Source organism: Musca domestica, unplaced genomic scaffold, assembly GCF_030504385.1.
Source record: "Musca domestica strain aabys unplaced genomic scaffold, Musca_domestica.polishedcontigs.V.1.1 2, whole genome shotgun sequence".
Taxonomy (NCBI): domain Eukaryota; kingdom Metazoa; phylum Arthropoda; class Insecta; order Diptera; family Muscidae; genus Musca; species Musca domestica.
Window position 1 is genome coordinate 7,929,029 of NW_026712249.1, and position 26,899 is coordinate 7,955,927.

General features: G+C 37.1%; 3 protein-coding genes across 5 annotated transcripts; 1 reads left to right on the top strand and 2 right to left on the bottom strand.

Annotated features, from left to right (window-relative positions):
- The first annotated feature begins 916 nt into the window (after positions 1 to 916).
- LOC101890656 (uncharacterized) lies at positions 917 to 13,607 on the top strand. 3 transcript variants are annotated; one of them, XM_020036505.2, is made up of 10 exons: positions 917 to 1,027; positions 1,462 to 1,909; positions 5,401 to 5,558; positions 5,628 to 6,014; positions 6,080 to 6,216; positions 7,558 to 8,416; positions 8,477 to 9,082; positions 9,145 to 9,923; positions 12,091 to 12,723; positions 12,791 to 13,607. In XM_020036505.2, exons 2-10 carry the CDS (start codon positions 1,593 to 1,595, stop codon positions 12,938 to 12,940), a joined length of 4,026 nt encoding a protein of 1,341 aa, XP_019892064.1. In that variant the 5' UTR covers positions 917 to 1,027; positions 1,462 to 1,592; the 3' UTR covers positions 12,941 to 13,607. The 3 variants fall into 3 exon arrangements, with proteins under 3 accessions (XP_019892064.1, XP_019892063.1, XP_011292237.1); XM_020036504.2 differs by having other exon boundaries at positions 7,558 to 9,082; XM_011293935.3 differs by having other exon boundaries at positions 7,600 to 9,082.
- A 5,410-nt stretch (positions 13,608 to 19,017) lies between these two features.
- Positions 19,018 to 20,284, bottom strand: LOC101890831 (chorion protein S38). Its single transcript, XM_020036506.2, has 2 exons — positions 20,140 to 20,284; positions 19,018 to 20,022 (listed from the first exon to the last, which is right to left on the bottom strand). Exons 1-2 carry the CDS (start codon positions 20,176 to 20,178, stop codon positions 19,168 to 19,170), a joined length of 894 nt encoding a protein of 297 aa, XP_019892065.1. The 5' UTR covers positions 20,179 to 20,284; the 3' UTR covers positions 19,018 to 19,167.
- Positions 20,285 to 24,440: 4,156 nt separating this feature from the next.
- On the bottom strand, positions 24,441 to 25,572 carry LOC101891006 (chorion protein S36). Its single transcript, XM_005182791.4, has 2 exons — positions 25,429 to 25,572; positions 24,441 to 25,358 (listed from the first exon to the last, which is right to left on the bottom strand). The coding sequence occupies exons 1-2, from the start codon at positions 25,471 to 25,473 to the stop codon at positions 24,594 to 24,596; spliced, it is 810 nt and encodes a 269-aa protein (XP_005182848.1). The 5' UTR covers positions 25,474 to 25,572; the 3' UTR covers positions 24,441 to 24,593.
- Between the last annotated feature and the right edge of the window lie 1,327 nt (positions 25,573 to 26,899).

A 26,899-nucleotide genomic window follows, 5' to 3' on the forward strand; every position in this document is an offset into this window, starting at 1 on the left:
TTTCCAGCGCACAATGGTCACAAAATCTCCGGATACCAATCCGTTGGACTATTGGGTCTGGAGTATTTTGGAAAGCTAGGTTGGCACTAAAAAATACCAAAGTGTCGATCACCTAGGCCAAAATACCCCAGAGCAACATTTGGGCAGCATGTGACGGTTTCATTGGCTGTTTGAAGGCCATAATTCGTGCCAAAGGTGACCAATTCGAACAAATCTAAAATTATTCCAAAATTTGATGCTATTTCCGACATTTTTTGCTTTTATTAAATAAAATTTAAAAACTTTGTTGCAATTTTTTTATCTCACCCTGTACATATTCAAGTGCGGTTTTGACATCCATTTAAGATATGCCTACAAGCCGCTTATGTACCCACACCTTTATGTCTTGAATCAAGAAATATGTTGGATATGTGCACTAGCTAGCCGACCCGACACACTGAACTTTTTAATTAAATAAATAAGCATTGTGGCGACATCCTATGGAAGTAGCAACATTTCTAGACTTTTAAATTGAACTCGGCCTAATTTGATTTTAAAAAAGACCCAATGACCTAAAAATGTGATTTTTTTTAATTAGCATAAAATCACTGCATTGACAACATTCTTTATAACGGAACATTGTTCATTCGTTTTGGTGCAACAGTGATGGCACATTCAGGCAAAGTTATAATGTGGGAGTGTTTAGAATGAAAACAAAAGTAAGTACGTCAGAAAGTCAATAAATTATTCAAAAAAAATATTAAAAAAACATCAACAATATTAATTCCAATAAAAAATATCGCATAATTTTTTAAAATATATTTAAGTTGAATGAAGAATTCAAGTGCATCAAGAAAAATGAAAAAGAAATGTGCGAAAAGTACCACAATTTTGTGCCATCACTGCGTTGTTATTGTAGCCACCTTTTTGCAACAACGATTTCATGATGCCGCGAACTTTGCTCGTCGTCGTTATTCAGTGTTAGGTTTTTGTAATTTAAAGACATATCCCTCTCTACTCTTAACATAATTTTTAACTAATTTTAATTGTAAGTGAAAAGAAAATTGGCAATCAATAAAGAAAAAGAAAAACAATAAAACAATGATTGTGATAGATACATCTTTGAGTTTTGTTCCCTATTTCCGATTTGATAAACATAAAAAAGAAAACAAATTTAATCAATCTCTCATGGAGCATAACTTCAATAACGGATATTTTTTATTACTTTTTTCTTTTGTGTCTCTTTCTGATGCCCAATGCAGTTGTGAAATTAAAGTGAGAAAGAAAATTAGACCTTGAAATGTGAAGCAATAAAGGGCCATCTTATTTTCAACAAAAGAGGATTTAAGCTTGTATTATTTTTTCTTTGAAATATGTATCGCCTTGGAGTTCCACGTACAGTTGTGTTTGTGGAATTTTTGTTGGAAATGGAATGGACAGGGATTATACTGGCGAGTTAACTATTTTTGTTTTATATTTCAGATTCCAATTTGTATGTTTAGCCCCAAATAAATTGTTGTACGTCGTACATTCGTTTTGATCGGATTAGAAAAATAAAAAAACAACCGCAGCCACCATCATCAGTCAGTGCACCCTTTTATAACACATACAGAATGCAACAACGCCAGTTTACATCGGGCAGCCGTCAGGCTCCAGATCCATATGATCAATTTCTGGAAGAACATCAATTTTATCGCAAGCATACGGCACGGGATGCCTCCTGCTTGTTTCGCGTCATTTCGGAACAGATGTATGATACCCAACTGCATCATTTGGCCATACGTGAAAAATGTGTCAACTACATGCGTAAACATCGGAAATTCTTTCAAAATCTTGTCGATCGAGATTTTGATGAATATCTCGATGATATGTCGAAGCCAAAAACGTATGGAACATTGTTGGAGCTGCAGGCAGCTGGTTATCTTTTTGAGTAAGTAGTGCCTACTATAAATCAAACATATTGATATTGTAACTTATTAGATTATCAAAGTAATTCTTATAGGAATGACATTAAAGAGCAGGGCCTTCCGATCATACAAAAAAATTAAAAACTCGAAACAGGGGTTCCACAGTTTCCCAAGCAGGTAGTTTCTTAGGCATAAGTTGAGTTTAGGGGCTATGCTTGGATTGACCTGAAATTTTTACCGCAGGTAGGTATTTGTAACCTGATTACGGCAATATAATTTTTTTGTGGGGGAAATACCCGGTTACCCGGTTATTCGACCCAAAAGTTCGGATACAACATCCGGTTTATATCCGGTTCTACGTAACCGATATCAATAATATGGGTATCATTTGAAAGCTTATGAAAATACCTATCCAAAAAGTGGTCATATGACGGGGTAACTGGAACCTGTTTCGGAGAAATTTAGGAAAATGTGCATTTTTGTATGAGTAATTTTTGAAAAACCCATAAAAACTCGAAAATGGACCCATTATAGGGTCTTAAAATCTATACACAATATTATAGCTAACACTATTGCCTTTCCAAAATGGTGTCATATGTGTTGATATCTTTTGTAGTTCCGAAGATATTGACTTTTAAAGTCGTTACTTATGAAAGCAGTTTGAGTGAACCCAAGTTTTGTGTCGGGTTTAACGTTCTTGTTAATCTGCTTTGTTTTTAATTTGGTGTTGTTAGAATATTATGGATCGCGTAGTCGGTGTTGGACATATCCCAGAGGAGAAAATCTTAAGCCCCGGCCGAAGGCCTGCTACTTACAAAAATTACAATTTTTAGAAAAACTATGGATCGCGTAGCCGGTGTTGGACATACCCCAGAGGAGAAAATCTTAAGCCCCGGCCGAAGGCCGGCTACTTTCGAAAACTACAGTTTTTAGGAAACTATTGATCGCGTAGCCGGTGTTGGACATACCCCAGAGGAGAAAATCTTAAGCCCCGGCCGAAGGCCGGCTACTTACAAAAACTACAATTTTTAGAAAAACTATGGATCGCGTAGCCGGTGTTGGACATACCCTAGAGGAGAAAATCTTAAGCCCCGGCCGAAGGCCGGCTACTTACAAAAACTACAATTTTTAGAAAAACTATGGATCGCGTAGCCGGTGTTGGACATACCCTAGAGGAGAAAATCTTAAGCCCCGGCCGAAGGCCGGCTTCTTACAAAATGTACAATTTTTAGAAAAACTATGGATCGCGTAGCCGGTGTTGGACACACCCCAGAGGAGAAAATCTTAAGCCCCGGCCGAAGGCCGGTTGCTTAAAAAAGCTATAAAGGTCAAAGTCAAATGCATCTAGACTGGAGAAAAATATAATTTAATGAATTCTATCTCTTATATCCACGGAACCACAAAAGATATCAACACATATGACACCATTTTGGAAAGGCAATAGTGTTAGCTATAATATAGTGTATAGATTTTAAGACCCTATAATGGGTCCATTTTCGAGTTTTTATAGGTTTTTCAAAAAGTACTCATACAAAAATGCAAATTTTCCTAAATTTCTCCGAAACCGGTTCCAGCAACCCCGTCATATGACCGCTTGTTGGATAGGTATTTTCATAAGCTTTCAAATGATACCCATTTTATTGATATCGGTTACGTAGAACCGGATACAAACCGGATGTTGTATTCGAACTTTTGGGTCGAATAACCAACCGGGTAACCGGGTATTTCCCCCACAAAAAAATTACATTGCCGTAATCAGGTTACAAATACCTACCTGCGGTAAAAATTTCAAAATGATCCGAGCATAGCCCCTAAACTCAACTTGCTCCATGGTTTTAGATCCTAGTTCTCTTTGAACCCAATTCGATTCTGAACATTTGGAGTCGATCTAGCGATGTATGTGCGCACGATAACTCTCGAAGGGAGTATCCGATTTCATCCAAATTTGGTACATCGTAATATTATTGTCAAATTTAGATCGATTTCGGAAATGGTCAATATCGGTTCAATATTTCCGGCACATCCACTACAGTAGGTCGAAATTTTCAACTTTGCAAATCCCAATATTTGCCTCAGTTCTAGGTAAGGTGCGAAAATGGACAGTATTGGTCAACTCCAACAACTGGTCAAAATATTGAATAATTATATTTGGTATAAAATGAGATAGTAAGTCCGATCGATTGTCTTCAAATTACACTCATAACGATATTTTTATTAACCCAAAGTCTGGTGTGAAAATGTCATACATCGGTCCACTTCTGGTAACTCCCCCACAAAGGGTCAACATTTTAAATATCCATGGAGCCCATAAAACGCATACCATTTCATTCAGACTTGGTACATCTTAATATTTTTTATCAACACAATATCTGTTATAAAGATGGTAGAGATCGGACCATTTCTTCTGGTACCTCCCTTTTTTAAATAACCAAAACTATCATAAAATCCGAAATAAGCATCCCAGTTCTCTTCATATATCACACATCCCAATATTTCTACTAGCACAAAATCTGCTGTGAAGATATGATATATCGGTCCGTCGGTCCTTTATCGGACTCATAAAGGGTCAAAATTTTGAATATTCATGAAGTTCATAAAGTGCGAAATTAACATTCGATTCCATACAAACTTGGTACATCTCAATATTTACACCAACACAAGGTCTGTTAAAGATGGTACAGATCGGACCATTTCTTATGGTACTTCCGTCACATAGGTTTCAAAATTTTGGAAAACAAAACGCTCAAAGAAATCGTTATCCCCTTCTGGTGCCTCACCCACAAAGGATCACAATTTTTAATACTTTTACCTAAAATATCTAAACAGAAATCTGGGATGATTACGGAATTTATGATTTCGCATAAAATTGGATATAAATGTTCGATTTTCTTCTAATTTTGCCCATTCCAATATTTTAATCTGTATTATATGAAGTATGAAGATGGAATGCTTCGGTCGACTATATCTGGTACCACACACAGATTCTACCATTTTCTAATTGTCTCATATCTCATATAAAGTGAAGGAAGTAACCATTTTAGTCCACACCTGGCTATCACAATATTTATATCATATATATGTAGGTCCGACAATATTGGCCCAATGGACAAATTTGGTCCATTCCTTCGGAACCTACTACATAGAGGGTCAACAATTTGAATAATCGTAACAGAAGTCAAAATATATTTATATAATCGAACATTGTCTGAGGGTATACATCTGTCGGCGATTTAGAAGATATTAACCAACAGACCGCCATCTATGCCGTCTTCGAGACGACTAAGGATCAAGAAATGTAGAAAAGATTTTTTAGGGAAAAGGCATGATGTCCTTTAAAAGGCTAAGGATAATGCCTTGTTGACAATTTTTACTATGGAAACAACAGATATTTACTAATGGAGTTTTAAGAATCCAAAAATGGGACGAAATACGATAATGGAATTTTCTGAAATTTATTTAGGATATTATTTAATGATCCATTAATTTTAATATCTCCTTGTTTTCGATATTACAGACGAAATGTTATTTTATTTGAGCCCTTCGATTTGGGCAAATATTTCAACGAACACCGATCATATTTTAAAGAAGTATTTCGTGTTTTTTATACGCCCGAGAGACATTTTGATTCTGTATTCACATCGGAATACATTCAAGAAGCGGCGATCTGTCAATGTAAGTAATTGTTATATCTTTTAATAAAGTCACAAATAATTACTAAATTTTTCATTATGCCTCACTTAGCAATCGTTTATGAGATCCTTTATAAAGACTTATTCAAATTGCCCGATGTTGCGTTTGCCGTTGAACAAATGTTGCATGGACCCAACTTTGAAAATATGGAATATACAACAAATACCAACGAAGATGGCTATGCCACGCGTCTCTATCTAAGTGATGGACGTGAATTTGAGCTGGATTTGCCGCATAATACAGATTGTATTTTGGAAAATTATAAATTGTGTCATTTTCATTACACAAATTTTCCACGATTTTCGGATGATTTACAGCGTGAGTTGAAGGGTGCCCATCACGAGGACAATGAGAAAAATACCCTGTTAATACAACGTACTGCCGAATCGTTTTTGCCCAATAAATACATGTCTTGTGTGCGACAATTGTTGCAGGAGAGTAAGTTGCCTCGACCATTTTTGTTTGGGAATTTGAAAATAATTTTGAAATTATCTCCTTTACAGATATTACACCATTTCCCTATAAAGTGGCTAAGGCATTGGACCCGAATATGTATCGTAATATTGAGTTCGATTCGTGGAATGAAATGCGCAAAGAAATGAAATTACAAAACTGGTATAACGGAGATTCCAATTTTAAGGTATTTAGGATTTGATTAATATATTTTAAATGTTATTAATGTATTTTGTATCAAGCATTTAGTGTTGTGTTTATTCGACCATTTGTCTATGTATATTTTTGTAGGCCTTGGTATATTTTAACCATGTTTATATGTTTATACCCTACACTACATAGTGGTAAGGGTATTTTGTCTTTGTGCATTTGTTTGTAACATGGAAAAGGAAGCGAGATAGACCCATAGTTACTTCTGAGGAACTTTATGTATTCTTGCGAACAAAATGCAGGTTGCATTTATTATCCGATTGAACTGAAATTTTCCAAACAATACTTGTTTGGCCCAAGGACGAACCCTTATAAAATTGGTGATAATCGGATCAGATTTTAATATATCTCCCATATATCTTCAACCGATTTCAGTTTAATTGTGCACCATAAGACCAATATCTGTCGAAATGGCCTGAGTTTTGGTACATCCAACCGAATTAAGTCTAGAAGCAAGTACATCAAATTTGGAGAAAATCGGTTAAGATATAGCTATAGCTCCCATATATATGTTTTATTCGATTTGGAATTTTAAGTCACTCACATGCGTAATATGCACTTCAAAACAATGACATTTTATACCGGGCAAATTTTATCGAGATCGGCTAAGATTTGGATATACCTCCCATATATATCTTCAACCGAGCCGAGTGAATTTCGGCACGTACGTTTCCATTTGATGTAACTCGCCTCCGATATATATTTTTATACCCACCACCATAGTATGGAGGATATTCATCATCATAAAATTCTATGACGATTTAGCGATGTGCGTCCGTCTGTGGAAATCACTCTAGCTTCCGAACGAAATCAAATAGGTTGATAAAATTTTTCTCAAATGTATATTATGTCTGCAGGACTTTGTACATTAAAAATGGGCCATATAGGTCCACGTTTTGTTATAGCTCCCATATAATGGTACCTCCCCATTTTCGGAATTTTGGTGATTTTAGCGACATAATTCACCTGAAATTTTTCAAATTTGGTATTTGAATTTCGTAATGGATACTAAAACCTATGACAGAAAATTGTCCGTGCAGGTCCACGCCTTTGTATAGCGTATATATAAGGGTACCTCCCGATATTTGGTCTTTGGACAATTTTAGCTATATTATTCACCGATTTTTTTTTAAGTTTCGCATTCGAATATTGTAATGGCTTATGACAAAAGTTGTCTAGGTCCGCGTCGTCGCAAAGACCCTAATATAACACCTACTTTTATTTATTGGAACTTTCCTTTACATGTCAATTTTGCTTGTCTCTTGTCTATTTAATTTGTTTGTTTGTGTGTGTTTCCGTGTGTCTTTCTACTAACCAGTTAATACATTACCACACCAAACGAGTTCGCAAAATATTCCAGGTTGGAGCTAAATGTCATGTTAAGCTACGTAAATCTGAACAAGATCTCTATACGTGCCACATTCAAGAAATTGCCGTGGACAAGGGACAGTGTATTGTATTCGTTGAGCAATTGGGTGAGAAACGATTGGTACCCTATGAAAACCTCACGCCATTGCCACCGGATCAATTTAAACCATGGACCGTACCGTATCGTTTCCAAAGACAAATGCAAAAGTTTAGTTCTGTCCGTTTTACACGACAATACAATTATCGTTTTAAATTCAATTCTACCACCGAACATCATCATCATCAATTCCATCAACAGTTCTGTGGTGGTTCTGGTGGTGGCGGCGGTGTCATGGATAATGACAGTTGTTCGAACAGTGATTACATCAATGAGAGCGATCCCAAACGCAGTCTTCACCATCACCACAATCATCATCTTCATCACAATCAGTGTACAGCAGCCGCTGCGGCAGCATCCTATTACAAATTGAAACAGTACACACATTTGGAGAATTTCCGAACACAAACGGTGGAGTTTTGCACTATGCCGCTGACGGTGGAACACAATAGTGCAGCAGCAGGCACAAGGGATGGAGAAACCGATGTCAAGGGAACAAATAGTAATGGCCAACAGCAGCGTGGTGATTTAAATGACAACTCTAGAGCTACCTCAAGATCAAACAGCAATGCAGGTGGTGGTTCTCAAAATGGTCTCTCTGATGGTGGTAATGTAGCCAAGCTCGGTGGAGAATCCTCAAGTGGGGTTTTTGTTTCAACCAACGAGGAGCACATGATGCCGGGTGTTGCTTATGCCCTGCAGCACGGTGAAGGTATTTATGAGTTTGAAAATTATAATCCCAACGGGGCTCCAACAGCTGTATATGTTCCAGAACTGCAAGCATACTATCCCATGTATCCCTATCCAGCAACAGCAGCAGGGGGTTTACTGCCCGAGGAATATTATGGCTATTGTGCCTATGATGCCGGCATGGCTCCAGCACCAACTTTTATGTCGGCCGTAAATGGTTGTTATTATGTATGTAGTAATGGTCCGCCACCACCAGCACCGGTGGGAACTTTTATGGCTTCATCTGGTGGTCCGAATCAATTTTTGGCAGCTGCTCCCCAGGCCATTGGTATACCAGCTGCTCCACAAAATCTTGCCATGTATGCTCAGGCACCGCCGCCACCATATGCTGCTGCCACCAATCAATGTCCATCTATTCAGGTTACAAATAGCGGAACCGCAGCAGCAAATATTGGCAACAGTTCCACCCAACCCTCATATACACCATCACCACGATTATCACGCAACGGAAACAGTAATCTCTCAACTACTCCGCTAAGTGGTCGCATAAATTATGATGCTCGGAAATCATACAAGGCCAGTGGTGTAGATTTGCCCACCGATACCGCAACATTGAGATTTTTCTATAATCTTGGCCTGGATTACTATCATCAAAAGCAGGCTAAATCCAATGAGTCCAACAATGAACGTAAGTAAATTTAGAAGTTTAATGCAAAGTATTAAGTATTGAAAAGTTTTCTCCTGTTGTAGAACCCAAAACCACGGAGTTGGGAAGTAATGAAGATGTTGACAACTTGACGTCTGAATTTCAAAATATACGACTGGATGAGAATGCCAATCAGGTACCTACACCAAATACTGTAAAATCCGATGCCAATAACAATACCTTAATGCCAGAGATGGGGGGAAATGGACCTGCTGCTAACAACAATGTCGTCAATGATAAGCAACAGCAACAGTCTGTTGTATCACAACAACATAACAACAATAGCAACAGCAACAAAAACTCAAATGCCACAACATTAGGCAGTAATAATTCAATGTCGACAAATACTGGCGTAAATAAGACCAATCATCGTCGTTATTCCTCCAGATATTTCAACAACAAAGATCGCCCAATGCAGCAACAACAGCAGCATCATCAACATCAACAACAACAGCAGCAGCAACATTACCATCATCAGCAACACTCGTCGGCACGTAATCACATGAATTCTTCGAATATGGGAAATGGCGGCTCATCGTATTCCAATCATTCACAACATTCGAATCAAACATCTCGTAATAATGTTGTCAATCATAAAAATACTGGTGGTGGGGGAGGCTATTTAACATCGACAACACCAAACTCCTCACGTGGTGGTAGTGGTCAAAATCACCAAGGCGGAGGAGGGGGATTATTGCAACATCCACAATCTGCCCATCTTCAGCCGCCATCGCATGTGGCTATGTCCGAGCATTCGGTTCAAACTTCTCCCATGTGTGGCTATGATGATGGGTTTATGGTCAACGATTCGCGTAACTGCAATGTAAGTGTTTGATTTAATTATTGTTTATGATTCATAGATGTGACTAAATCCTAGAATCTTGGCAAATTTTAAGATTAGGTTGTAGGCAACAGTTATTTGCAAATATAACGATCTAAAATTGAAAAATTGTTGGGGATATTGAAGGTGGCGGCTGAAACGGTCCAATGCAAAAGTTTTACAAAATTTTTAATTTTATAAAATTTTATGTATTTATTAGTTTAGTCACGGTGCAGAATCCATCAGGAATACGTCCATATACAAGATGACTTCTGACTTCTCCCACGGTGCAGAATCTAGCAGGAATAGGTCCATATGGAACATGACGCCTGAGAGGCCTACATTAGGGTTTTCAGAAAATACTATGAATGTAGGATTTTAATAATAATTTTTATACCCTCCACCATAGTATGGAGGGTGTGTTAAGTTTGTCATACCGTTTGTAACACCTCGAAATATACATTTTAGACCCCACAATGTATATATGTTCTTGATCAGCATAAAGTTCTATGTCGATTTAACGTCTGAACGAATTGAAGTAGGTTGATAAAATTTTACTTAAATGTGTGTTTCGTCTGCAGGACTTTTGGTATTGAAAATAGGCTATATAGGTTCACATTTAGTTATAGTCCCCAAATAACTGTACCTCCCATTTTAATGATTTTTGCGACATTCTGTGACAGGGCTTCGTATAACCTCCATATAACGGCACCTCCCGATATTCGGTATTTTGATGATTTTAGCGACATTATTCACCGGAATTGTTTCAAATTTGGTATTTGAAGTTCGTAATGAATACTACAGCCTTAGACAGAAAATTATCTGTGCAGGTCCAGGTCTTTGTATGACCCCCATATATCGGTACCTCCTTATATTCGATATTTTGATGATTTTAGCGACATTGTTCACGGGAATTGTTTCAAATTCGGTATTTGAAGTTTGTAATGGATACTACAGTCTATGACAGAAAATAGTCTGTGCAGGTCCACGTGTTCGTATAGCCCCCATATAACGGCACCTCCCGATATTCGGTATTTTGATAATTTTAGCGACATTATTCACCGGAATTGTTTAAAATTTGGTGTTTGAAGTTCGTAATGGATACAACAGTCTAAGACAGAAAATTGTCTGTACAGGTCCAGGTCTTCGTATAACTCCCATATAAAGGTACCTCCCGATATTCAGTATTTCGATGATTTCAGCGACATTCACCGGAATTGTTTCAAATTCGGTATTTGAAGTTCGTAATGGATACTACAGTCTTAGACAGAAAATTGTCTGTGCAGGTCCAAGTCTTCGGATTACTCCCATAAAAAGGTACCTCTCGATATTCGATGTTTCGATGATTTTAGCGACATTATTCACCGGAATTGTTTTAAATTTGGTATTTGAAGTTCTTAATGGATACTGCAGCCTTAGACAGAAAATTGTCTATGCAGGTCCCCTTTCTTTGTATAGCCCCCATTTATCGGTATCTCCCGATATTTGGTACTTTGATGATTTTAGCGACATTATTCACCGGAATTGTTTCAAATTTGGTATTTGAAGTTCGTAATGGATACTACAACCTTGGACAGAAAATTGTCTGTGCAGGTCCACGACTTCTTATAGACCTTAATATAACGGCTACATTCGGTATTTTTAAAATTTTAACAGAATTTTTAACAGATTTTATTTTTGTATGTATATGTATTGTTTTGAATATTTTTATTTTGAAAAATTTTTAAAATCTGTTAACATTTTAATTCAAATTTACAGCTTTTGAGGAAAATACATTTTTTCTTTTTTGGATGAAAAAAACTTAGTGATTTTATGAACTCAATATTGTAAAGAATACGTAGCGTTCGATATACTTTCGCGATTTTCTTTTATATAAATATATTGTAAAAAGAATGTCAAATAAATAGAAACAATTGGTTGCATTTGCTATTGGACATTTGTTACAAAACTTTAGCTTTGTTTGGAACTTTTCACATTTAATCAACCTGCTCTACCTTTTAATTGTACCTCAATGTGTATCGTTCAAATTTTACATGTGAGATAAATTTAATATTAAATTAAAAAAAAAAATAATTTTATTTCGGATTCATCCATTGTAAATGCTTGAAGACTAAAAAGCCATAAAAACTGAAAGACTTTTCTGTTAACTCAACTTTTTTTTTTGTACTAGACCCCCACTTCGAATAACTCCAATGTAAACACCATACTTGCTTATGGTCCTTATGGACCTGGAGGTGGCGAACAAATGGCCGAAACTGCTGGTATGTGTAACGGACCCTATGGTGTACCATTGGCTGCAACATCTGGTGGTGTATTTGTACCGATGCAAATGGCTGCAACCGGTCCACCACCGCCCTATGGCATGTATGCATCTCATCCGCCGCCACCAGCACCGCCGGCTTATCATGCCGCTACATCGGGTATTCCACCAAATTACATGAATGGACCATTACATTTGGCACCACAACCACCACCAATGCCACCTGGAGGAGGAACAGCAAATTCCACTACTTCAAGTTCGGACACCACGGAAAACAGCAATGTGCCAGCAGCATCCATGGAAATGATGAATAATAATTTAACACCATTACAGTGTCCAAGTTATCCGCCACCACCACCAATGCCCTATTACTATGCTTCGAATGGAGTGCCGGCGCCACCAGCAAATGGAAATGGTGCTACTATGGGAAATGGCGGTAATGGTGGTGTTCATTTGATAACACAAATGGCTCCGCCGCCTACCCCCACAAATCATGGTATGACCCCAACATTTTCGACACCCCATCCTGCGATGGGTGCTCAGGTATTGCTGCTATGATTTAAAATTGAGATGACATGTAAATCTGAAAGACCATAATTTATTTTTTTAGGGTTACTATTGTTTGCCACCACCGCCAACCCCTCATGCACAGCAGCAACAACAAATGCCTCCCCCACCAACACCACAACAGATGCAACAACCTTCTCCAATGACTAACAATAGCGCTCGATCGGATGTACCCACATCAAATAATGAATAGAGTAAAACCAAAAGCACCATGATGGCGCGGCTGGATCATACATACAACCTCATTTATAACTATCACACCCAAGAGTTTGACTTCTTGACCAATTTACCTCAGTGTCGCATAGAGACACATTCAAATGCATACTTAGTCTATGTATACAATACATATGCCTTAACTTGTCCTTAAAATCACTTTTTTTTATAAAAATGCAACTATTTATATATAAATGTAGAATAATGTATAGCTTGTACATTTCATCATAAGTCAATAACATTTTTATCCTCATTATTACTAATTTGTAAGTTAACATAAAACACTCACTCACCTATCACAACAAAAGTTTCCTTTTTAAACGCACATAACTTACTCACCCTGTTTTGTTTGGCAAAGCCGCAACTATCTATCTACTAAAACTTAGTTCTAGATTTTAATTATGTCCCCATCGGCTAGGGTTTTTTTTTATTGTTAACAATATCAACAACAACCACAGTTTTTAAAGTTGTCAAACTAACAAAGAACAAATTAAGCCCATATATATTATCGAATTCGATTTTAAATATGTTTTAATTTAAGATTGGAAGAAATTTACAAAATTTCAATTTAACGAAACTTTTACATTGTCGTTTAATACATTTTTTGTTATGTATGGAGAAAATCTATTTCCACTTTCGATCACATTCCATTATGCTCGGTTTTTCCAATGTATTATGTAATAACTTTTATGGTTGCCAATTTTGTTAACTATTTTAAAGAAAACTGTTTTAAGTATTTTCCATAACACCTTCGTTAAGATATCTTAGACAAAAAATACTATCGCATTTGAAAGACTTAAAAACACACTTTGCATAGTTTAAAACATTTCCTTAGATATGGCGTAACATTTTCGTTAAAATTGATTTTTGTGATTTCTTCTGAACCGTATTTTGTTTGATTCGATTTAAAACATAACGACTTTAATCATTAACGCATTTTTCTCTATTTATCCATATATAACATCTTTCTATATATATTTTTTCACTATTTATAATAAATCTTTGATTGATTCAAATTTATTTTTTTTTGGTTTTATTAAAATTCTAGCAAGTGCCCGCTACTTGTTTAGCGAAAAGTCCACCATAAAATTTTAGATCCGTTTTAACAATTCGTGTTAGGCCTTTTTATACCCTACACCACATAGTGGTAAGGGTATTATGTCTTTGTGCATTTGTTAGTAACATGGATAAGGAAGCGAGGGTATATACCCATAGTTAATGCCAATCCGTCTGTCCATGTGTTCATGTAAACAAAATGCAGGTCGAATTTATTATCCGATTGAGATGAAATTTTCCAAAAAATATTTGTTTAGCCCAAGGATGAATCCTATTGAAATTGCATCAGATTTAGATATAGCTCCATATATCTGTGGCTTTCTTTTATCTTGATGCAAAAAAAAAAAAAAAAAAAAAAAAAAAAAATAGAAGTATAAAATTTGATGTGGACTTATACACCGAAATATAGATTTTCAATCAAGATTTTTATTTAATATTATTTCTACATTTATTTATTAAGTATAATTCATTAATGGGTTTATTAGGTTGCACGTACTTTTACGAAGTGTAAGATTTAAATTACCTTTTATTTTGAATTCAACCAATACAAGACTAAAGTTAGGACTAAAAAAAACATCAAAACTTAAATACTTTTCTGAAATTTCGACTTTTTTTGTACTAGACCCCCACTTCGAACAACTCCAATGTAAAGAGCATACTTGCCTATGGTCCTTATGGACCTGGAGGTGGTAGTGGTGTCGGCAAACAAATTGTCGAAACTGCTGGTATATGTAACGGTGTACCATTGGCTGCAACATCTGACGGTGTATTTGTGCCGATGCAAATGGCTGCAACCGTCCACCGCCCTATGGTATGTATGCATCTCATCCGCCGCCACCGATATCGGGTTAATTGTGCATCAAATAGCCAATATCAGTCGCAATGATCTGAATTTTTTGCATATCCCCCGAATTTAGTCTAAAAGCAAATACATTAAATTTGGTGCAAATCGGTTCAGATATAGCTATAGCTTTCATATATATATTTTTTATCCGATTTGGTGTTTAAGTCCCTCAGATGCGTAATATGCATTCGACAACAATGATATTTGGTCCCAGATATCCTTACAGCTTAGAAATAAGTGCCTACAATTTTTTCAAGATCGGTTCAGATTTGGATATAGCTCACATATACATCTTTATCCGATTTCAGGTTTATTGTGCACCAAATGGCTAATATTTGCCCAAATGGACTGAATGTTGGTACTCAAGGTCCAGAAGCAAGTACATCAAATTTGGTGAAAATCGGTTCAGATATAGCTCCCATATATATGTTTCATCCGATTTGGTGTTTAAGTCCCTCACATGCGTAATATGCACTCCACAACAATGTTATTTGATACGGGACATCAGATACAACTCGAATACCCCTAACAAATTTTATCGTGATTGGTTCGATATACATTTTTATCCAATTTTACGGATATTGTCCACCACGTATGTAATATCAACCCAAATTGGATAGTTTTTTCATATTCAACCGAATTTTACCATTTGGTGAAAGTCGGACCGGTATATCTATTGCTCCAATAAATATTTTTTAATATAATTCTTATCGAAGTCACGTCATGCACTATACAGCAATGTTATTTCGTACTAGGGGTACAAAAGTTTGCAACAAATTTGTTGAAAATCGATTCAGAGTTGGATATAGTTCTAAACTTGTGACTACTCTAAAGCCATGATACGCATTCTAATAAGGTTAATTGTTGGTATGATCTATTTCACACAAATTTTCAATATAAACTGTTTTTTTTTTTACGGGAGCTCTATTAAATCCGCACAGTTGTGTAGGGAACCACATCCAACTTTCCTGTCCAAAACTATTTTAACCTCTTAATATGTAAACCCTTCAGTATCAAGTGTTTAGAATCTCGGCCTTAGCTTTTCACCCAATAAAAAATGCAATAACATTTAGGACGCATATCCAAAACAATGTACATCTCTCCATCCAAGACACCAACTGTGCTCCAAAATTAGTACCATTTAGTGCTTTTCGAAGTACGCATCTGCAACATAGATCTAAATATCAAATTTCTAGTTCTATACATTCCTCAGATACCAGCAGGAATTTAATTATCAAATATCAAAATTTTATTTCTATCCTTTGACCCAATTGTACCAAATATGGTACTTTTTAGTACTTTTGGTGTACTTGTAGTACACATTTTCAAAGCTACCTTTTTATAACAAACCAACAGGGACCATAATACAAAATTTCAAAATGTCCGCTTCATCAGTTCACCTCACCCCAAACCAAACTGTTTCAAATTAATTACAATTCGGTATAGTTCGCAGTCATATTACACACTTACAAAACCACCTTCATATCCCAATTCCAGATACCAACAGAGACCTAAATATCAAATTTGAGGATTCCAGTCCTACCCCTTCATTTAATACCAAATTTAGTACCATTTAGTACTTTTCGAAAAATATAGGACGTATATCCAAAGCACCGCCAAATCACCAACACAGATACTATCAGTAATCTAAGTATCAAATTCCAGGATGTCAGCTCTATTCCTTCATCCAATACTATTAGGACTATTTAGTACTTATCGTACAATTATAGTACATGTTTCCAAAACCACCTCCATATGACTCCAATAAAAAATTTCACCTTTTTCCGTTCACTCTTAACCAAACTGTTCCAAATTTAGTACAGTTTTCCAAAAATTAGTACACATTTTCAAAACCAACTATGATTCGCACACTACATTTCAAGTTTTTAAATCGATCTGTTCGGATGATAACCAAATATGGTACATTTTAGAGGTTTAGTGCCATTATGGAACTTTTCGAAACCTTTAAGTTAGAATTTCCAAAAAACCTTTGGTACACAGTGACTGCATTCCATTGGTGACTCAAATTCTAGCTCATTCCGTTTGTTCAATACAAGCTATTAAATTTTTAGTACATTTTAGTACTTTTCTTACACATTTAGTACGAATTTCCAGTAACCCAGCCGAGATTAAACTTCAGCCATTTCGAGTGGTAGTTGATTCTTATTTAGCTCTATCTGTTTACCCAAAACCAGATTATATCAAATTTAGTAACATTTTGTACAGTTTTTACATTTGTACACCTAAATTTCAAGGTTTTAACTCAATTCGTTCACATAATTTCAAATAGATCTATTAATAACCATGTTGTACTATATGTACATTTAAGTACTTTATATCCCATTATAGGAGGAATTTTGAAAAATGTCGGCTTATAGCTCACCTAAGAGTGAACCCATTAAAATTGTCATAGTTCGAGATTTTATTTATCATTCTATTACAATGCTGTGGCATTTTGTACCTTTTCGTTCTTTTCAAGTACAATTATTCAAAAAATTTGCCTAAAATCTAAATCTATAAAAATCCTATCACTCAAAGACTTCAAAATTGGTTACTCTTAGTACTACTTGTACTTTTTGGTACGAATTTTCAACAATTCTGCGACATTTCACTCCATCACACATCTACCTTTCGATAAATCAAATGTACGAAAGTCGTAATAGAGGCTTTAAATTTTTATCATTTGATACGGGGAAAACGTGCCTCATCGATCATAGGTCTCTTGGACCAAATCCGTTTCAGGACATTTGGAGTCTGGCTGGTGCGCACGATAACTGTCGAAGGTAGTATCCGATTTGGTTCAAACTTGGTACATCGTAATATTTTTGTCAAACTTAGGTCGAGTTTGAAGGTGGGCAATATCGGTCAACTCCTTCTGGTACCTCCACCACAGAAGATCGAAATTTTCAAAAAATATTTTTTCTGCAGCGAAAGAAAAACGATAATCCTATTTTATTCCAACTTTGCAAATCCTAATATATGCGTCAGTGCTAGGTCAGGTGTGAAAATGGACAATATCGGTCCATTCCATCAAGTATGTCCCCCACAAATGGTCAAAATTTTGAATAATTACAACTCTCATAAAATGTGATGTAAGAGTCCGATTGTCTTCAAATTTCACACATCCCAATATTTATATTGACTCAAGATCAGTTGTTGAGATGAAATATATCAGTCCACTCCTTCTGGTACATCCCCCACAAATGGTCGAAACTTTCAAAAAAATTTTTTTTTTGCACAGATATAGAAACGATTATCCGATTTTGATCCAACTTTTCAAATCCTAACATTTGCGACAATTCTAGGTTAGGTGCAAAAATGGATAATATCGGTCCACTCCATCAAGTGCCTCCCCCACAAAGGGCAAACATTTTGAATAATTATTAGTTTTATAAAATGCGATGTAAGAATCCGATTGCCTTAAAATTTCATACATCCCAATATTTTCATAAACTCAAGATTTGGTTATACATCTGTCGGCAAAACGGTGTCGGTCCGTTTTTTACTTGTTTTTAGTCGACGTTCATATATTAACCATTTGGTATTTGATATTTGACCATGAAAAAAACAATAGCAAAACGATTTGGAAATATTGAAGTAATTTCCGACATTTGTCTAATAAGATCCTGGCACTAAAAACCTCAATGCTTCGGTCATTTGCAAGAACTCTGGTTTAGTAAAAACTCTTCCGTTTTTTTCGAAAAAATTTCCAGAGGTAGTTATTTTTATTTCGATTCCGGTAAACTACTTTTTTCTTGTGGAACGGGCCGGATCCACCCGAGACTCGAAAGTCCGGGTTCAAGACCCGGATACACTTACCCGATATAGACAATATAGTTAAAGTAGTTATAGCTTATGAAAATACCTATCCAACGTATGTTGATTAAAATATGTACTTACTTGGACTTAGAAAATGCAAATAGGTTTGTTTGCTGTCTTAGCACTCGCCGCTGCATGTCGATGTCGTTGCCTTTCCGTAATACGATTTTTAAATCGAAGCGATGGTGATGTCGCCGAAATCGACTGATACTTTTTTACTTGTTTTAGTAAAAAAGAGGGAACCTCAATAACTTTGGACATATTATGCCAATTTAAATTTTTACTATTCAACTATTTTGTACATCTTAGTACTTTTCGTGTCCAAAAGAAAACAACCCTTTCTATAATTTAAGCATTTTTTTTTGGTAAAAAAAGAAGTTTATTAAAAGTACAAAAATTCAGTACAAAAGACTACACAACGAGAATGTTTGTCCTCAAAACTCTGTCCAAACAATTCATCCACTTGGCTGAAGAATTTCTGATAGCTTTTAATACGAAGAAGACGATGGCGAGCCGTAGCTAGGAGCAGGGGCAGCAGCGGCACCACCATAACCGCCATTGAGGTTAGCCAAAGCGGCCAAACCATTGTTGCCGGACAGCAATTGGTAGCCAGAGTTGGCAGCATTGCCACCAGCAGCAGCGGCGGCGGCAGCAGCAGCATCATCACCACCAGCACCGCCGGCTCCACCGCCCAAACCGGCAGCGCCCAGAGGAGCGAATGAGGCAGCATTGTTGAGCGAGAAGGCACCGGGGGCATTGGCAAAGGCACCGGGTCCCAAGTTGACGGGCACAAAGGCAGCGGGTTGGGCACTGAACTGTTGTTGTTTCTCGTTGACGAAGTATTTCTCTGCTGGGGGCTTGACAACATTGACGTAGACAGGTTCAACCTTGACTGGGCGGGGGTGGTGCTTGACAACGACCTTGCGCAACACGACTGCTGGGGGTTTGTGCAAAACAACTGGGGCGGGCTTAACGACTAGTGGGGGGTGGTTGACAACGACGCGGGTAGGAGGGCGCTTGACAATGATGGCAGCGGGACGGTGGATCAAGATCTCACCCTTGTTGTTGGGATAGGTGATGGAGGAACTGATACTGTTGCCTCTGGTGTTTTGGGGGGCATAAGGAAGATTGTTGCTGCTGCCATAGCTGGAGCCACCGACACCGGATGTTTCGCCGGTGTTGGCCGTGGCAGTGGCGGCGGCAGCACCATCAGCACCAGAGTTCAAACCATGGAAGGCACCGCCATCGCCACCAGCAGCGGCGGCAGCGGCAGCTGTGTCCGCACCTGCGCCTTGACCGCCATAACTGCTACCCGAATTGTAGCCAGAGGCATTGGCCATTGCCTAAACGAATGCGGAAATGGAAATAAAAACAAAGCCGATTAGTCACAAAGAACATATGACAGTGTGCGTGTTTCAACAAAACATCGAGATTGACTACCGCGATGGAAGAATACCTACAATCAATGCAATGGTGAGGGTGGCTACGAAGAATTTCATCTTTGTGCTGTTTCTCTTTAGTCACCAAGTCTTGCTGAAGCTCTTCTGCTCGTCTCGTACTTGATTCTCAAGGCAACTTCTGTTGTTGACTGATGCATGATGCCGAGCTGCATCTTGGATTTAAATATGATTTCACGTAGACCCAACTGTGATGCGAGTGGCTATGAAATCGAGCCAAGAAATTCACTTCCAATTACGTGACATTTGTCCAAAAATTAGGTTCTCCAGCGGCCGCTGCAATCTGCCGGTCCCCCTCCGCGCACCAAGTGCCCCATTTGCCCATTGAGGAAAATGTATTGATATCTTAACGCAATTTTTATCATATTTTGGTTAACAATAATTTTGTGTTTTCTCTTGTTGGTGATGACGAAGAGGCTGTGTCTCCAACCCATGATTTTCTCTCATTAAAGATTACAGAATATTTTACAAAAAAAACTGAAGAGAAATGAGATCACATTTCGTTTTTTCAGAATGATGATGAATTTTGCAAAAATGATAAGCTCATGTAAAATGTTGAAATAATTGATATTTCGATAGTTATGTACTATGTTTGACTGTGTAGATAGTTGTGCTCAGCCGACTTCAAATACCAAATTTAAGTAGAATCTGTGATTTTCTTATGTGGGTCCCATATAAAAAATTGGACCAATAAAGTCTAAATTAATTCAAAACCAACCTATTGGAATTTGAGAAAATGAGGTGAACATCATAAATGAACCCCATATGTAAAAATGTATAAAGACTAGGACTTAGCATGGGTACTTAGGGGTTTTGATGATCGCCGCCCCACTATTATGTACATTGTGTAATTTAGGTGTAATGAAAAGAAGATAAGATAGACACATCGCTGATGCAATAGAACCACATTTAGAGACAATTTACGCATATTCATTCATATGACTGCCAAATTGAGATGCACTTCTCCAAAATTGAACCCTATTGGAAATTTTGATAATTTGGATGTGAATTGGATATAACTGTCATATATATGTCTTCCAATTTTATGTTTATTGTGCACCAAATGTCTTTTTGAACAAGATGCATTTTAAAGAAAATATTCGAATAATACTAGAAATCGAAGTAAGACTTCCAAGAATTCCAAGTTCAGATTTATTTAAGTTACCAAAGCCATACCATACCATATGCACTCGATAGCAGTAATATTCGATACACGATACATACAACCTAGAAATATTTGCACCATTTTTTTCGAAATCTATTGATTTAGATTTTGATATAGCTTCTTTGTTTAAAGACATCCTGTTAGTTGAAGTTACCACCCTTCTACGTTTTCCAAATGTGTTTCTTTTTCTGATTTCTAAAGTAATGCTATGAACTTTATTGCCATGCTCCAAGAGTTCCTCTATCAAATTTGCTAAAAATTGCTTCAGATTAAGATTTAGCACCCTTATATGTTATATGTTGTCAAAAGTCAAGTCAAGTTTTGGCTTTAACTTACTTTCATAGGGCATGTAACACTGTAGCGGCCAAATATAGTACGTTCGCTATATCATTTATTTGAAAGGTCTATACCATATTTTCCAATCAGTTTTGGAAAAAAAATAAAATTTCATTTCTTTGAAGGTAGAAAACTTTTCGACAGCAGCACCCATATATAACGTCATCTAAGTTATGTGTTACCGATGTGTTGGTATTAGGTCTTCAAAGCAAAACTTCAGAAGTGGTTTTAATTCCCAGATTAATTGAATAACCCTATATGATCGTAAGCTTATATTGGGGCCTTTCATACTGAATATTTTCTGTCGAAAAGCTTTCTACCCCCACTGAAATCAAAATACAAATTTATAGTCAAATCGAGTAAGTGAGGTAAGACCCTTGCAATATCTAGACTCAGGTGTTATATTTATGTGAGGGCTATACCAAAACGTAAAAAAGTGGAATTTCTATATAATATGAACTCAAAATACAAACATTTGGCAACATTAACTGGAAAGTATGACTCAAAAGTACAATGCACTTGAAAGCGGTGCTAATCCTTATACTTATAGCTTACTAAAAAATGAACCGAAATAACCCAATCTTTGAAAACAATGATTCTTGAAAAAAAAAAAATCCAAAGCACTATAAATTTCCGGAATTCTACATTAAATGTTCCGAAATACAGGGTGAGATGAAAAACAGCTCATTATATTGTTTACAAGCGTAAAGAAGCATTTTGATAAGAATTTTCCAGAAAAAAATAAATTACTCGTGATGGAATTCAAGCGTGATAGTGTGATTTCTTTAAATTTGGCTGGAAACCCCCAAGTGGCTATCGTTAGAGCACTCCAGCATTTAAATGTGAATAAATCTTTTGTGCCTCGTATCATTGTTCGTGGTTTTTTCCGATGAGAAAACATTCGCAAAGCAACACTCGGGCAGTGTGTGGCGGTTTTATTGGCCGTTTGAAGGCCATAATTCGTGCCAAAGATTACCAATTCGACCAAATCTAAACTTATTATAAAATTTGATGCTATTTCCGACATTTTTTCCTTTCATTCAATAAAATTTAAAAAACTGTAAAAATTATGACGTTTTACTTTGTTGCTCAAAATATTGTGGTCCTTTGATATATGGTCTATGGCGTAGGATCTTAAGACTAAAAAAGTTCGGCCTAAGAACCTGAAACTCTTTTGGGGGTTTGATCCACTTGGATTTGATAAAAAAAAAAAACATTTAGAAAATATTTTTTAAGACAATATTTTCTGGATATATAATAGAAAAATATAAATCTTTTTTTGATGTCTTGTAGAAAATTTTCATAAATAATATTTTAGCCTTTGAGGACAACAGAAAAGTTTTGTTCTATTTTTGATATTACTGTCCATATATTTCAATATTTGATCTCAAATTATGCACATTACAGCCGATACCTCTAGAAAAAATGCTTCAATGAGTTTTAACATAGGCCCACTAAAAATAGTCTAAAGACCGGTTTTGAACGTGAAATAAAATATTCACCGAACTCGCCTCGCGGTAGGTCCATTGTTACGCGTGCTGACGCCGTCTAGTTGAAACCACAGTCATGCAAGTTATGCTCTTGCATTTCGGGCAAAGAAAGTTCGATATAATCTCACGGTAGCGCTCACCATTCACAGTTAGGTTACGATACGGAGCATCTTTAAAAATTTTGGTTCGATCATGCCACCAGTCCATGAACCACCCTTTGACAATGCTTATTTCTTATCTTTACTCCAAAATCGAAAATTGAAAATTGTTGTAATACGGCTAAAAGGTACGTACGTACGTTTCAGGACATTTGGCGTCGATTTAGCGATGTCGGTCCGTCTGTCTGGCTGGTGCGATTTGATACAACCTTGGTACATCGTATTATTTTTGTCAAACTTACATCGAGTTCGGAGATGGGCAAAATCGGTCCACTCCTTCTGGTACCTGCCTCATAAAAGGTCCAAAATTGCATAGAAAATATTGTACCTCATAGGAAGAGAACTGATAATCTGTTTTTGTTCAAACTTTAAAAATATGTGCATTACCGCAAGATGCATTATCGCGAGAATGGACACGATCGGACTACTTCTTTTAGTACCTCTCCCACAAAGGGTCCAAAGGGTCTAAAACGCTCATAAATTGCGAAATATACTACAGATTCTTCTCAAATTTCACACATACCTATATTTTTACCATTATAATAATCTGGTGTAAAGATGGAGTTTAGCGGACCACTCGGACCATGCATGTAGATAATATTTAATACCAATATCCTAATTTTATACAGCCATCAGTGATTCTCATAGCAAATTTTACAAATGTAGCATACATCATACAGCATGCTCAAGCTCTCGTCGTAAGAAAATGAAAAAATAATTTCCAATATTTACATAATTTTAAAGATTTTTAAATTTTGAAAAAAAAAAAAAAATTGCACAGAAAAGAGATTATCAGACCAATCGTAATTAAACATTTTTTACTATTGTAAAAAATTGGAGAGGAGAGAGAGATCACAAATGCTCTCAAATTGAATTTCGCTCTAAAAACAATCTCCATTGCAAAATTTTAGCGATTTTGCAAAGATATTTTAGTTTTGAAAATTATTAAATTATACCATTGATAGATATTTTCTAATTTAATTTTAACAGCATCTAAAATGAGACAAGAATCTTTGGTGAAATTTGACTTTTAGTATAGTGTTTTCGAACTTCTATGTTGCCCCACCGATTTATGATATCTCGAGAAAATTGTGTTCCGTTGGAATAAAATACTTCTCGATTTTTCAACTTAAAAAAAATTGTCCCTCAAAAATATTTTTTGTTTTAAATTAAAAATTTCTTTATTGAGTATAAAAAATTTTGGCATATTCTAGGCGAAAAAAATTGGACAATCCATTCGATTCATTCCAGGCCAAACGAAAACGCAGTTGTCCAACTTTCTTCTCTCGAATTATTTTAACAAATAATTTAATAGGCCGATTGACCACCGTACGATGCAGCTGGGGCGGAGTAGGCAGGAGCGCTGTTATAACCAGCAGCACCACCGTAACCAGCATCACTGCCAGCGGCGGAGCCAGCGGAAGAGCTGCCACCATATGAGGAGCCGGAGCCGTATGATGGACCATAGGAGGGAGCGGCGACGGGAGCATCAACATGCTTGCCGGGTTTGTATACTTTAACGTAGACAGGGTTAAGGCTAAGGGGAGTTGGCACCTTGTTGATGACTTCCTGTTGGTAGATGACGGATGGCTTCAATTTGTAGATGATGGGAGCGGCACGGACCACAGATGGGGGACCGCTGTTGACCTGGGTGACGGGGGAGCCGGGTTGGTTGACAACCAGGGGTTGGAGGGGCTGGGTGGCAATGACGTGGTGGGTGTTCAGTCTGTTGGGCACCAACAGGGAACGGAAGGCGGTTTGTCCCACAACATTGGGAGCCACAACATTCACCAAACCCTGACGGATGTTCGAGGCCAAAACATTCTCAGCCAATGACTCGGCAATGGCGTCGGAGTTCTTGAGGTTGTTGTAGGCAGAGTTGGCCTGGAGGGCAGCCAATTGGGCGTTGGCAGCAGCCAAACCGGCTTGGGCAGAGGCGGGAGCAGAGACATCAGCAGTAGCAGTCAACGAAGCTGCACCGCCTTGTTGGTTAGCAGCGGCAGCATTGATCAACTCCTCGACACCATTACTGCCGGCACCATAACCTCCAGCTGGGCCATAGGCAGTGACAATCTACACAGAAGAGGGAAGAAGAGACACATTGAAAAAAAAGTCAACTCGTGCCTGGCGACATCAAACCTACCGGCAGCGCAATGGCGCAAATTGTGAACACAAAACGGAAATTCATGACTGAGAAAGTGTTGTTCTTCAGAATTCGCCTCAGATGCGCTTCTATGTTTGTAGGCTTACTAGAAAACGCCACAAAATCAACTGGTAACAGCTCTGGGTGCTGGACCAGCTTTTATATAATGAAAAGTGGCCAATTTGTGAATGGTGGTATGCGGTACGTGATGTTCGATCGAAAAATTCTTGAGACCGACAGACAGACAGAGAGATGTTTGTCTCAGTGCAGTGCTGAAGTTATGACGAAGTTTCTTATCGTATCACCAAATTCGTCGTCGTCGTCGTTGTCGATTCGATTGGATATTCATTTTTATTTTCTTTTGAGTTAATGTTATTTGATTTGATTATTTGAAATGCAAGATGAGGTCAGAACAAAAAACAGAGAAACCGATATCTCTTCCGTTTACAGCGCAATCTTGTTGGGAATAGAAGATGTAGATATTATGGTGGGGTTTGGTTTGTTCTTCTTGTTGGCATTCACAAAGAGACTGTTGAGAGTTGAATTATTAAAAATCTCTTCAATATTTTAGGGTCTCAATTCAATAGTTGTAGGGTAAAGAAATTTAATTTAGATTGTTACAGTCGAATTTAAACAATTCATCAGATTTGGACTCATTCGATTTTTTTGTTTCCAAAACAAAATGCGTAAGTTCGGTATGACTGGGGTTTTTCAATACCTTCTTTTGGCTTCGAAAATTTTACTTCGAAATACCTAAAATTTTAGTTTACCATTTCATAAGAGACTAGCAAGTGGCCGCAACTTCGTTAGCGAAAATGGGATGTCGCTCGAATCTGAGTGATCATATTTTCCTCATTTTTGAGTGGGAGCAAAATTCGTTCAAAATCGAGCAGATTCTACTCTTGCCGAGCACTCTTTTAATTTTTGTCATACCGTTTTTGTATTTCTATATATGTGTATTTTTAAATCCTCAGTTATATGGCCCCTCTCTAGCCATATATCATTTGATACGGCCAAAACGTGCCACATCTGTCTGTCTGGCTGGTGCGCACGATAACTCTCGAAGGGAGTATCCGATTTGATCCAAACTTGGTACATCGTAATATTATTGTCAAACTTAGATCGAGTTAGGTGATGGGCAATATCGGTCCAATCCTTCTCATACCTCCCCCACAAAAGGTCCAAAGGTCAAGGAAAATATTTTACTACGCAGAGAGAAAAAGAGTAATCCGATATTTCTCTAACTTTGCAAATCAGGTGCGGAAATGGACAATACCCCCAGAAAGGGTCAACATTTTGAATACATATGAAGCACATAAGACTCGAAATTAACATCCAATTCCATTCAGAATTGGTAGATCGAAATATTTCTCTCAAGACAAGATCTCTTATAAAGATGGTAGTGATCGGACCATTTCTTCTGGTACCTCCCTCCCAAAGAGTCAAATTTGTGACTAACCAAAACTATCAT